Source organism: Lathyrus oleraceus, chromosome 5 (assembly GCF_024323335.1).
Source record: "Lathyrus oleraceus cultivar Zhongwan6 chromosome 5, CAAS_Psat_ZW6_1.0, whole genome shotgun sequence".
NCBI lineage: Eukaryota > Viridiplantae > Streptophyta > Magnoliopsida > Fabales > Fabaceae > Lathyrus > Lathyrus oleraceus.
In genome coordinates this window covers 495,923,431-495,937,001 of record NC_066583.1, presented here as the reverse complement: position 1 = coordinate 495,937,001, position 13,571 = coordinate 495,923,431, and the positions used below count along the sequence as shown (strand labels likewise).

Here is a 13,571-nt window from a genome sequence, read left to right as displayed (position 1 = left end):
TTTGGAGTCTAGTGTAGTCTCCTTAGTGGGTCATGCTCTGATAGATGTAACATCGGGACGGGATGTTTTACCTTGTTGAATAATTTTACATGTAATGTGTTACATGTTTTGCATGATTGATTTGATTTCTATTCCGCTGCGTATTGTGTAAATGCTTTATGTTTTGAATTAATGATAGAGCATGACAGTTATTATGATGAATGGTGTGAAATGATTGTGTGACACCCTTAATTGCATAATTACTCTGATTGATATATTGTTATTCTAATTAAATATTTGGGGTATTTTAGACGGGTGTTACAGCAACTACGCATCAGACAATATTATTATTGTTGAAGTTGAACGAATGATGGTACATTTATTTATGTTTTACTTAAATTTTCATTTAGATTTTTGATTAATTAAAACTAATTATTTTTTTTACTTATATTTTCATTTAATTAGCATGACGAGTTATGTAGACCTCTGTTTCTTAATGAGATCTATCTGGTTACTCATATGAAGAGAAATGGAGAGTTTGTCGATGATCGCTTAAGAAACACTCAAGTGAGTGTTTCTTATATTTAGCCATTTTATTTATTTCTTTATGTACCTAACTTATTTAAATTATGATAAAATCTAATTTTGTTACTTTTATAGTAGGAGTATGATAAACAACTTGCTTTTACTCTATCAGAGCATCCTGAGTTACCTGCACTGCCACCAGGATATCATGTTGATCCTAGTCTGAGTCTTCACACTTGGTATGATGTTGCATACAGGAAAAGGGAAAATTGGAGAGTGTATGGTGTTTGAAGGTACGACAATACTATCAGGTGGAGTGACATGAGTTTCAGAATCAAACTTCCTAATGGAGAAGGATAATCACATCCACATATATTAACCGCTGAAATGCTAGAGACTATGAGAAATTTAGTGCATACCGAGGCAACACACGAAACAACACCAAGAAATGAAAAAAATGGAAGAAATGAGGAGAAAACAAACAGAGATGGAGGAAGAATTGGGGAGAAAAAATGGATTATGAGAAAGCAATATGGGTTCCAAATGAAGGCGAACAGAGATTTGAACAATTTAGAACCTCGTAGATGAACCAAGGTTCTAGTGATGGATATGACCGAGTCAGAGGATATGGAGGAATTGAGGAGGAGCATGAGGAAGAAGAAGATAATTAATTATGTTGGAATAAGAAACTTTTAATATGTATTTTTAAACTTAAATTTGGTGAATGTGGAGATTATTTATTGTCATGTAACCTTTAAATCATGAATTACTTTATTTTATAATTTAATTTAAATTTAATTTTAAAAAATTTAATAATACATATTTATTTATTATATTTATAACAAAATAATTATAATATTTTTTATACAATATAGTAAACATTTGCTAGGGGTTAAACCCCTCACAAATACCAAAAGGTATTTTATTTAAAAAACAATTAGTCAATTTGCGAGGGGTTAATCCCCTCACAAATACCAAAACATATATTAACCAATTTGTGAGGAGCTAATTTCCACACAGATACCAAAACCTAGATGGAGAACATTCAAGGAGAACATGTCAGTAGGAGAACATTCAAGGATTACATTTTACGAGAGGCTTAGCCCCAAAAAGAATAGTGACGTGGCATGTCCCTCGCAAATAACTTTCGATGACCTATTTAGATAGGCGACTTATCCCCTCACAATTTTTTTGTGAAAGGTGTTTTATACTAGTAAGGAGTTTAATCCCTAGTTAAAAACATTTTTTCATATAATGATTAATAAAATTATTTTGATGACTTCACCGTAGAATTTTTCTTGAAAATTTTCCTTTGAAAAAAGCCATGTATCTTATTATACTTTCTTTTATTATTTGTCATCGATTCTAATCTATTGGACGTAAATTATTCCTTTCATTATCATATATATATATATATATATATATATATATATATATATATATATAAAAGAAGGTAACATAAAAAAGTTGCAATAAAAAATGACAAGGGTTCTTGAGAATATAACTACAATTAAGATTGTTGGAATCTTTTATGCATAATTGAAACCCAGTCAAAACGAGTGCTTTAATACTATATTAGAATTTGAATATCATATATCAAATAACTATGAAGTCCGGACACGGACACGAACACGAGGATCCCACTAATGTATAAATCATAGGACACAGACACGGTTATATATATTTTATATATTAATATAATAATATAATTTATGAGCAAAGGTAAAAAGTTAAAAATGAGAATTGATATTCATAGATTCCTTGTGAAAATTGAAGCAATGTTGTGTTAAGATGAAAATAATCGGAGAAGATAAAGGAATTTTGTGGAAACAAAAGCAATGAAAGTGAAATATATAAAAAAAGAATCCTAATTGTGTTGTTTTTATAGTAAAAAAGTGGAATATGAAAGCTAAAAAACTTATTTATTTTTAAAATTTTGAAAAATTTGGAGTTGGACATTTTTTTAATAAAAATTATGTAATTTTTTGAATTTGGTCGAGTCCTTTATTTGAAATAAGGTGTCGTATCAATGTCCGTAACAATTAAATATTTTTTTCTCATTGGACACTTCAAAAACGTGTCTGATACGTGTCGTACGCGTGTCGGTGTTCGACACGTGTCCGACACGGTGACATGCCGTGTGAATGGCGTGTGGGAACTTTATAATCAAATAATGATTTTCCATTGATGTTGAATTTTATAGACATAATTAAAAGATGAATTTTGTAATACCATAAAGAGATATTGAATGTGCCATGTTATTAAATTTCACTCATTATTATCATTTTATATATATATATATATATATATATATATATATATATATATATATATATATATATATATATATATATATATAATTCTAGCCTGAGAAAAAGATCGAAACATAAATTACTACTAAAAAAAATAAGCTATTTACAAGAATATCCTTCAAGTCTTATTGTTTCAAAGGAAGGACCCTGATATTTCTCTAAATAATGTATCTAGATCCTCAGGAGAGGCGGGGAATATCATGCTCTAGCATCCCTCACACAAAGTTTGCTTGTTATCTACTGTGGTCATGTCTATGTAATTAGGACGAACTTGAAAACACTGCTGGTACCTTTTCCTAAAATATATGAAATTTTTCACAAATTACTAAACTTTGTATAATTTTCACAATTTCTAAACTTTCCATATACATATAAAATTACAGCATTTGACTGTTTTCTGGATTAGTCGGTAATAGAATTAGTTACCGAGTTTTCAAAAACAACTTCACACATTGTAGAGCCCTTTGCGAATGAAGATAATTCCATTGTCATTTGGTGTTTTGCTTTTATATCTGCACAGTAATTATACTTAAATTTCATAGTCTTCAGTCTTTTCGAATTTTGCAAAATATACTTTGCAAATTGGAACTCAGACTCCGTGCCTTTACAGTATGCAAGACAACATGTTCTCAGATGCAATGAAAGACACTTTGGAACTATTGGTGGATCGTTCCAACTTTGGTTGTTCCAACTTTCGTCTTGATATTCACAACCCTGTATGATTAAACTTTGAAGGAATTGTTGTTTAAAATCACAAGTGTGATTGTAGAGAAGTGAGTGGGTTCTCATATCTAAGAGTGCTTATGTAGAAATTGCACGGGTAGAGATTAGGTGAGAAACACTGTAACTTGTTGAAGTGTACGGAGAGTCTTTGAACTGATTCTATTTTAGTGGATTTCCTTCCTGGCTTGGTAGCCCCCAGATGTAGGTGAGTTGGACCAAACTGGGTTAACAATTGCTTGTGTCTCTTGCATTACTATTCTTTATCTTTATCCTGTTTGCATAACTCAGATATTAGTGTCGTGACATTACCTTCGACATCTCATATCTGAGACCAGAATTTCAATTGGTATCAGAGCAAGCATCCTGCTCTAGTTCTGGGTGAGATCTAGGGACAACACTTTCTGGTACAACGGAGAGAGATAGAGGATCTATTCACAGGCCACCAATTTTGGATGGATCTAACTATGACTACTAGAAACCTAGAATGGTAGCCTTCCTAAAAACTCTTGATAATAAGGCTTGGAAGAATGTGTTAACAGGCTGGGAACATCCAGTAATTACTAAGGAAGGAGAAGCCACTGCTGATAAGAAGCCTCAAGAATAATGGTCCAAGGAGGAGGATGACCTAGCCCTTAGAAATTCTAAAGCATTGAATGCCATCTTCAATGGAGTAGACAAGAACATCTTCAGATTAGTAAACAACTGTGAAGTGGCTAAAGATGCTTGGGACATTCTCAAAACCACTCGTGAAGGCACCTCTAGAGTGAAAATGTCTAGAATACAGCTGCTCACCACCAAGTTTGAAAACTTAAGGATGAAAGAAGATGGAAATATTCATGAATTTCACATGAGTATCTTGAAATTTCCAATGCCTCTGGAGCTTTGGGAGAGAAGATGTCAGATGAAAAGTTAGTAAGGAAAATACTCAGATCACTCCCTAAGAGATTTACTATGAAAGTAACAGCCATAGAAGAATCTCAAGACATTTCAAATATGAGAGTTGATGAGCTAATTGGATCCCTCCAAACATTTGAGATGGGAATATGTGATGGATCTGAAAAGAAAGCCAATAGCATAGATTCATGTCAAACACTAAAGAGGAAGATGAAGAAGGTGGTCAAGATATTGATGAAGATATGGCAAAAGAGGTAGCAATGCTGGGAAGACAGTTCAACAAACTTATGAAAAAGATTGATGTGAGATCTAATGTCAAGAACATCGCATCTGACATCAGTAAATCCAACATTTTTGGTAGAAGAACAAGGTCTGAAGAAAATCCCAAAGAAGTTCAGTGCTATGAGTGTAATGGGTATGGTCATATTAAAACTGAATGTGGGACCTACCTCAAGAAACAAAAGAGGAGTCATGCTTCCTCTTGGTCTGATGGAAGTGAAACAGAAGAAGCTGCAAATCATGTGACTGCATTGACAGGAAGATGGGGTTCTGATGAAGAGTCAAGTAATGATGAAGTAACCTTTGAAGAGCTGGCCACTACCTATAAAGAGTTGTTCCACAAAAGTGCTGGAGTGTGCAGACAAGTTGAAAGCCAGAAGAAAGTGATAGCTCAGCTGGAAAATGAAAAGGAAGAATATATGGAAACCATCTCCAAGTTGAAGACTGAAGCAGTACTCTTAAATTCCAAACTAGATGAGATGACCAAGTATGTAAGAATGCTTAACAATGGATCTGACATCTTATACAAGATTCTCCAGACTGGTCAAATAACAGGGGACAAATCTGGAATTGGATTCAATGAATCTAAGGCTGAGTGCAGTTACACTGGTTGCAAACCAAAATCCAAACCTAAGTGCAGCCATGTTAAAAACAAACCTGAGACATCACATCATATGTCACAACATCAGAAAGGAAGACAGCAGAAAGGGAAGCATCAAAGATGGAGATGCCATTACTGTGGAAAATTTGGCCACCTGAAGCCCTTCTGCTATAAGCTATATGGTTATCCTAGCCCTGATCAGACTCAATATCAATCAAGACCCAAACCTCACATGCTTCTCAATAAAAAGCAATGGGTTCCTAAGACAAATGTTATAAGTCTAATAGCTCACACTTCCTTCAGAGTTTCAGCCAAAGAAGATTGGTATTTTGACAGTGGTTGTTCCAGACACATGACTGGAAACAAAAACCTGCTAACTGACCTTCATCCTCATGCCATGAGTTATGTTACCTTTGGTAATGGAGCAAAGGGTGAAATCAATGGAATGGGTAAGCTGGATTGCCCTGGAGTTCCTGACCTTGACAATGTCCTACTTGTTAAGGGATTAACTGCTAATGTAATAAGCATCAGTCAATTGTGTGATCAAGGTCTGAATGTAAACTTCACTAGAACTGAATGTCTGATTACTAACAAGGAAAATGAAGTGATCATGAAAGGAGTTAGGTCCAAAGACAACTGCTACATATGGAGTTCTCAAGAAACTGGTTACTCTTCAATGTGTATCTTAGCCAAAGAGGAAGAAGTGAAGATATGGCATCAAAGATTAGGCCACCCGCACCTTAAAGGTATGAAGAGGATTATATCTGTTGAAGCTGTTAGAGGAATTCCCAACTTAAAGATTGATGAAGGAAAAATCTGTGGAGAATGTTTCTTTCTCCTTCTGGGACATAACCCTCAGTTAGTCCCTATCGGGAGGCATATCAACGTTGTACTTGTACTGCTTGACAAAAGCTTCGCCAAGGTCATTGAAGGAGCGAATATTCACACTATCCAAGCCCATATACCATCTCAATACAGAACCGGACAGGCTGTCCTAGAAGTAGTGGATTAGGAGTTGATCGTTATCAGTCTGAGTTGACATCTTGCGTGCGTACATCACAAGATGGCTGAGCGGGCAAGTGTTTACTTTGTACTTTTCAAAGTCAGGCACTTTGAATTTGATATGAATCTTGACATTTGGCATGAGGCATAGCTCAGCAGCAGATTTACCGAAGAGGTCTTTCCCTCTTAGAGTTTTCAGTTCCTTGCGCAGGTCAAGGAATTGATCATTCATAGCATCCATTTTCTCGTACACATCTGGGCCCTCAGATGGCTCAGAGTGATAAATGGTGTCATCAACTCTCGGCAAAGTATGCACAATTGGAGGTGGCACAACAAGGACCGGGCTAGATGCCGGCAGAGAAGCAAAAGTAGGGGTGAGACCCTCTGGCACAAAATTAGCAGGCATCCCCCAGGGAAACCCGGCTGGCATAGCAGATGGAACAAAGTGAGCACTGGCAGCAGGCACGGTAGAGGAAGTAACCTCTGAGATGACCGTCCTCTGGGGAGGAGTTGAAGGCGTTGGAGAAGACTGGCTTTGGGCGGCCAAGAATGACTCCAGCAGGGCAGTCAATCTTGCCACTTCCTCGTTGAGTTCCATGTTTTCTTGCTCGAGGTGATCCATTAGCTTTGAAGAGTTGGCTCTGGTGTACTACCGGTGCGTCAGCTTGTCTTCAAAATAAATGAAGAACACAGAGTTAGACCACTGATCAAGAAGCCCTGAACAAAACCTGCTTATGCATATTATGCATGCAATGCTTGTGCATATGATTTGTTTTTATTAGAGGAACTTTTAGAGATCTATTTGCAAATATTTGGAATATATTAATCAATCTTAGACATATATGGAATAATCATATCAATAATATCTGGAAAAAAATTTACACCAAAGAAGTACAGTCTTGGTAACCAAATACAATACAAGAGAGAAGGAAAATGAACTTCCTATGGAATCCTAGAAACAATCGTCCAAAGCTCTCGAGACTGGAAGATAAGCTGCACGAAGCCTCTTCACCTCTCTCTCATAGGCTATCTCCATATCTGCCTTCTCCTTGGTGAGCCGATCATACTTCCTCTTCCAAAACCTGGAAGACTAAGGAAGAAGAGAAGTCAGCAAATCATCAGGCTCGTCGATAACCTGATGCTCCAGAAATTCTATCAAAGCATCTTTATCTCTGAGTTGCTGAAGTAGCTCCTCTCGCTCACGGACCCAAGCACGCGAACGGTCTTCATCTCTCAACTCCTCAACTCCTTGGTTAGGGAGGGTTGAAGGCCCAACCATAACTATAGGTGTGGGTCTCGGGTAGTCATAGGGCATGCGATACTCAGAAGCTCTCCTCCTAACCCACGAGGTATAGGGTTCCAAAGCAATACAATTCTTCGGACCAAGCTCCTTCCTTCCCTTCCTATGAATCTTGCGCCAAGCGCGGACCATCCTGCCCTTCAAGTTTTGGGGATCTTTACCCTCTTGAAAGAACACACCTTCTAACAAAATGTTATTAGGTTTATCCTTTAAGGGGAACCCAAGATGACGACGCGCCAAAACAGGGTTGTAGTTAATTCCACCACATGTACCAAGAAGAGGCACATTGGAGAATTCACCACAAGAGTCAATAATCTGCACACCATCATATACACGGTTATACCAAAAGATATCATCATTAGTGAGAGACATAAGTCTCGTAGACCACCGTAGACATCCTTTGTTCTCGTTGAAGGCGAGCGTCTGTGGCAAGTGCGAAATAAACCACTTATACAACAGAGGCAAACAACACACAATGGTACCACCACCCTTTTCATTCCTCATATGCAAAGAGGAATAAGTGTCACCCAACAGAGTAGGGACGGGATTAAGAGTAGAGAAAATCCTAATAGCGTTCACATCCACAAAGTTATCGATGTTGGGGAATAACACTAGCCCATAGATGAGAAGTACAAATATGGCCTCAAAGGCGTCCTCACTCATGGCCTTCCCAAACATATAGCTTGAGCAATGAGGAAATCAGATGGGAGACCTTGAATTCCACCTTTGGTAGTCATATGAGCACCAACAACATATTCATCTATATGCAACAAATCAGCAATCTCTTGGGAAGAAGGAACTCTCTCCAAGCCACTGAACGACAACTAATCTAGGATAGGTATACCCACAAGATAGGCATACTCCTCAAGCGTAGGCAAAAGCTGGAAATCCGGAAAAGTGAAGCAACGGTATAAGGTATCATAGAACTGCACCAACACATTCATCAGACCTTCATCCACCTGAGTAGCAAGAATAGACAGAAGCTTCCCATGGCGAGCTTTGAACTCCAAGGGATCTAATACATAGGATGTCAAACTCCTTAACTCTTTCAAGTCGGGTTGTCTGCAGGATAACATTTAAGGATTACATTTTGCAAGAGGCTTAGCCCCAAGCAGAATAGCGACGTGGCAGGCCCCTCGCAAATAATTTGCGATGACCTATTTAGATAAACGACTTATCCCCTCACAAAAAAAAATTGAAGGGTGTTTCGTAATAGTAAGGAGTTTAATCCCTATTTAAAAACACTTTTTTATATAATGATCAATAAAATTATTTTGATGACTTCAACGTAGAATCTTCCTTGAAAATTTTCCTTTGAAAAAATCATTTGTCTTACTATATTTTCTTTTATCTTCCGTCATTGGTCGTAAATTATTCCTTAAATTATTCCTTTTATTCATATATATATATATATATATATATATATATATATATATATATATATATATATATATATATATATATATATATATATATATATATATATATATATATATATATATATATATATATATATATATATATATATATATATATATATATATATATATATATATATATATATATATATATATATATATATAATTCTAGCCTAGTGAGAATAAGATCCAAACATAAATTACTACTTAAAAATAAAAATAATTGTTGTATCAAAGGATCCTGATATTTCTCTAAATGATGTTGATGGGGATTTGCTGCCGCATGGTATCTAGATCTCAGGAGAGGCGGGGAATATCATGCTCTAGCATCCCTCACACAAAGTTTGCTTGTTATCTACTGTGGTCATGTCTATGTAATTAGGACGAACTTGAAAACACTGCTGGTACCTTTTCCTAAAATATATGAAATTTTTCACAAATTACTAAACTTTGTATAATTTTCACAATTTCTAAACTTTCCATATACATATAAAATTACAGCATTTGACTGTTTTCTGGATTAGTCGGTAATAGAATTAGTTACCGAGTTTTCAAAAACAACTTCACACATTGTAGAGCCCTTTGCGAATGAAGATAATTCCATTGTCATTTGGTGTTTTGCTTTTATATCTGCACAGTAATTATACTTAAATTTCATAGTCTTCAGTCTTTTCGAATTTTGCAAAATATACTTTGCAAATTGGAACTCAGACTCCGTGCCTTTACAGTATGCAAGACAACATGTTCTCAGATGCAATGAAAGACACTTTGGAACTATTGGTGGATCGTTCCAACTTTGGTTGTTCCAACTTTCGTCTTGATATTCACAACCCTGTATGATTAAACTTTGAAGTTTGTGGCATTGTTCAAGCATTTGTTGCAACCAACCCCACATATTATAGAAAAATTTAAGTTTCACATGTGTCAAATTATGAAACATTGGAAGTTTACTACAACCTTTCAATTGTGCCTGCATGAGTTACACAAGTGACAAGACAGTACATGAGAATTCTATATAATCAACTGCAGTCCACGACACCAACTGCAATTGCAACTCGTGCAACGATGGTCCGCAACTGCAATTTAAAACTATGGACTATAGTTAAAAAAATCATGAATTTACAGAAAATTAAAATCTATATTGTCATACCTGTTCCATATGTAGAGTCTCCACATTGCGAACCAAATGAAGAGGAATAATAGAATCATGACAATAAATCCTTGCTCGGACTAAACTAGGTAACAAGCCATCAAACTCTTCCGCTGGAAAACCTAAATATTTGGTTTCCAATTCCTCAAGTATATGACAACCAGAGAGAAGTTTAACAAGCAATTCATGCCGTTCGAAAATCATTCTCTTTAAATGAAGAATTTTAAGAACAGGAAAATCCACTTGATGAGAAAAACCATTCACTATTATTCCTTTCAACTTAAGAACCTTAAGGGTCTTGCAACTAAGAATACTAGGTGGTAATTTCATGTCCCCGCTAATGTTAAGATTCTCAATTCCTCTATTCATTACATAGGAAACAAATAGATTAATATTGTTTTGGTAGCGAGTTGAATGAGCATAGATGCAATTGAAACGTAACGAAAGGATTGGAGGTTCAATTTTTCGTAAGGGCATCAATTTGTGTATATAATATTCAAATGAGGCCATGTGTTTGAAGGTTTTGCAGTCGAAGTCGAGAGTGAGGACCGAAAGCCATAATGATTTCCATCTCTTAGAGAGGATGCTTGTGGTTGCAGTATGTTTCGTTGGAAGAAAAGAAAGAATGTGACAGAGAATTGAATCGTGAAACTCACTAATTCTATCTACCATTATCTCTGTCCTCAGCATCACATGCCGTTATTAGTTCAATGCGAATGTTTCAAATATGAAAAGGGTTTGTAGTGAGTATTCTATATATTTAGGGTTTTAAAAAGAATGTTATCTAGGGTTTTGTTATTGTTTCAAAACCAAACTAAAATTCAATTAATTGGGCCTAAAATTATAACTCTAAAATTATATCTTGCACCCCTCAACTTTTTTAATGACCGTGTTACTGTTTATGTTCTATTATATTTTGAAAAAAAATGAGTAAACTCTTATATATGTCTTAAATCCTTTGAAACTTTGAGAAACGTTTTGGATGAGTTATATACTAAAATTTTTTTATGAGCTACGTCTCAAATCTGTAGGAAATATTCAAATCGATGCAAAACTTTGAGATATATTTTGGATAAAATAAAAAATAAGTGTTTTATTTTGATTTTTATGAATTTCATCACAAATATGTGTTAAATATTGACATAAATTGTAATACCCCGCATATCTCTATCTAGAATCATATTACATAAAGCATTAAAAGTTTGGTACTAAAACAAACATAAGTTTGGTACTAAAACTAATATGATATAATAACATCCAAGAATTACTCAAATACATGGTATATGAAAATAGTACATCAAATGTCCATGATAATCTAATTAGAATAACACAGCGGAAAACATCCACCGGACACTATCACATTCAATCTTTAGGTCTTCGAGCGAATCCTCCAAGTTCTACAACATACCTGAAAACAAAAACATGATTGGGGTGGGATTACTAAATCTCAGTAGAATTCTATATCTTAAGGATCTACTCTACTTTACAATGTTACTAATTTCTTCCGCGTTCTATATTGAAAAACCATTCATCCATACAATGTACACTCTATATGAACGACATGGTTTTTTGAAATGCTGTTTAATTAGATATCTTTAGTTGAAGAAACTTGTTCAATTTGAAGTGTTAATATTATTCACAAAATAAATTTATTTGAGCACCTTCATTTTGGTTTCTAGGCTCAACACCCTCATCGATAGCTTAGTCATTATATTATCCCTTAATTCACATTCATAACTAAAATTAACAATTTTTATTCATCCCTCAATTGGATAAAATGTTCGGTCTTGATAGCTTTGGTCAGCACATCTACCAGTTGTTTATGAGTGCTACAATGAGCAACTTCAATCACTCTATTCTAAACCTAATTGTGCAGAAAATGGAACTTAGGGTCAATGTCCTTGCTTCTTCCATGCAACACTGGATTCATGACAAGACTTATAGCTTATTTGTTGTCAGTCAACAACTTCACAATCTTGTTTACCTTGATCTTAAAATCCTGCAACAAGTTCAGAATCCACACAGTTTGACAAGCAGACAAAGCACATTGCAATGTACTCAGCTTCATAGGTCGACAAGGCAACCACTAGTTGCTTCTTGGAGCACCAAGAAATTGGACCTCCCAGATACATGAAAAAATATCCAAAAATACTTCTTCTGTCATCGTTGTCTCCACACCAATTAGAGTATGAATAACATATCAGCTATGAATCAGATTTAGCATCAGAAGGGAACTAGACTTCATACTTCAGAGTCCCCTTAATATACCTCAGTATCTTGACAGTAGCTTGGTAATGTAACCACTTTTGTTTATTCAAACACCTACTCAACATTCCAACTGCATAGCAGAAGTCAGATTTGGTGTTACATAGATATCTCAATGAGCCAACCAACTATTTAAAAGTTGTAGCATCTAAATCATTACCCTTAACATCAGAATCGAACTTTTGATTTGTTTCAGCAAGTGGTGATTTTCCAAAAGAGGTTTTGAAAGGTGTGAGGTGTTGAAAATATTTTAGGTTATGATCCAGTAATTGAGAGTTATACCTTCCTAAGGTCGTTATGAACGTTTCCTATCCTTATGAGGGTAAAACTGTCCTTACTATTGAGAAGTAAGTAATTTTAGCCTTTTGGATGTAAAAGGGTCATCGTAGGGTCATCGATAGGTCATTGAAGGCAACAGTTGTAAGGATACCTTAGCATTCGAAGGGACGATCATCATTTAACCGTAGGCTACACCGAAGGGTCATCGAGGGACAAAATCGTATTTTCGAAGGCAACATCCGAGGGACCATGATTTATTTTATGATGATTTAACCGAAGGGCCGTTGCTAAGTGTATCCCTACATTCGCGGGACATGACCGTAATACCGTAATATCGTAAGGCAATAGAGAGGTCCAAGATCACATATTTAGAGGCCATGTTTTAAAGTTAATTAGGTAATTAGGGTGAATCTCCACATTAAAATCAATACATTAAAAATAATACATTAAAATTAATACATTAAAATTAATTAAGCAATTTAGGGCAGCTCTTCACAAGGGTATCCCACAAATAAAGTGGAAGACCTAAACAACAATCTTTTCCTGGGGTGTGTGAACCTTTGCAACATTCAGCAAACGGGTTAGAATACCAAATCAGGGTGCAATCGAGGATTACACCGCAAAAGAAATCACAACAGTAATATGATCAGATAAACAGTGCCTGGCTATGATAAAACATGAATGAAAAATCAGAATAGAAAAGTCGGCTACTGTCAGGTTCGCGCCTGCCTCGCCTAGCGAAGGCTTAGCGAATACTCGCTTCATGCTCGCTTAGCGACGTGCTAGCGAGCGACTGCGGATTCTGGTTTTGATATCAGTACAATTTCAACCAATTTTATGTCTT

The 13,571-nt window shown here is 35.6% G+C and overlaps 1 protein-coding gene across 1 annotated transcript; it reads right to left on the bottom strand.

The window, feature by feature from the left end:
• Window positions 1–9,553: 9,553 nt before the first annotated feature.
• On the bottom strand, window positions 9,554–10,855 carry LOC127081536 (F-box/FBD/LRR-repeat protein At5g56420). The gene is made up of 3 exons (XM_051021785.1): window positions 10,184–10,855; window positions 10,077–10,109; window positions 9,554–10,003 (listed from the first exon to the last, which is right to left on the bottom strand). The coding sequence occupies exons 1-3, from the start codon at window positions 10,853–10,855 to the stop codon at window positions 9,554–9,556; spliced, it is 1,155 nt and encodes a 384-aa protein (XP_050877742.1).
• Between the last annotated feature and the right edge of the window lie 2,716 nt (window positions 10,856–13,571).

Bases quoted from the DNA above. Each gene is read 5' to 3' on its own strand.
- LOC127081536 (XM_051021785.1), bottom strand. From the start codon at position 10,855: ATGGTAGATAGAATTAGTGAGTTTCACGATTCAATTCTCTGTCACATT. The intron at 10,110-10,183 runs GTATGACAATAT...TTTAAATTGCAG, and splicing joins AGACTCTACATATGGAACAG to TTGCGGACCATCGTTGCACG. The intron at 10,004-10,076 runs GTTGGTGTCGTG...TAACTCATGCAG, and splicing joins TTGCACGAGTTGCAATTGCA to GCACAATTGAAAGGTTGTAG.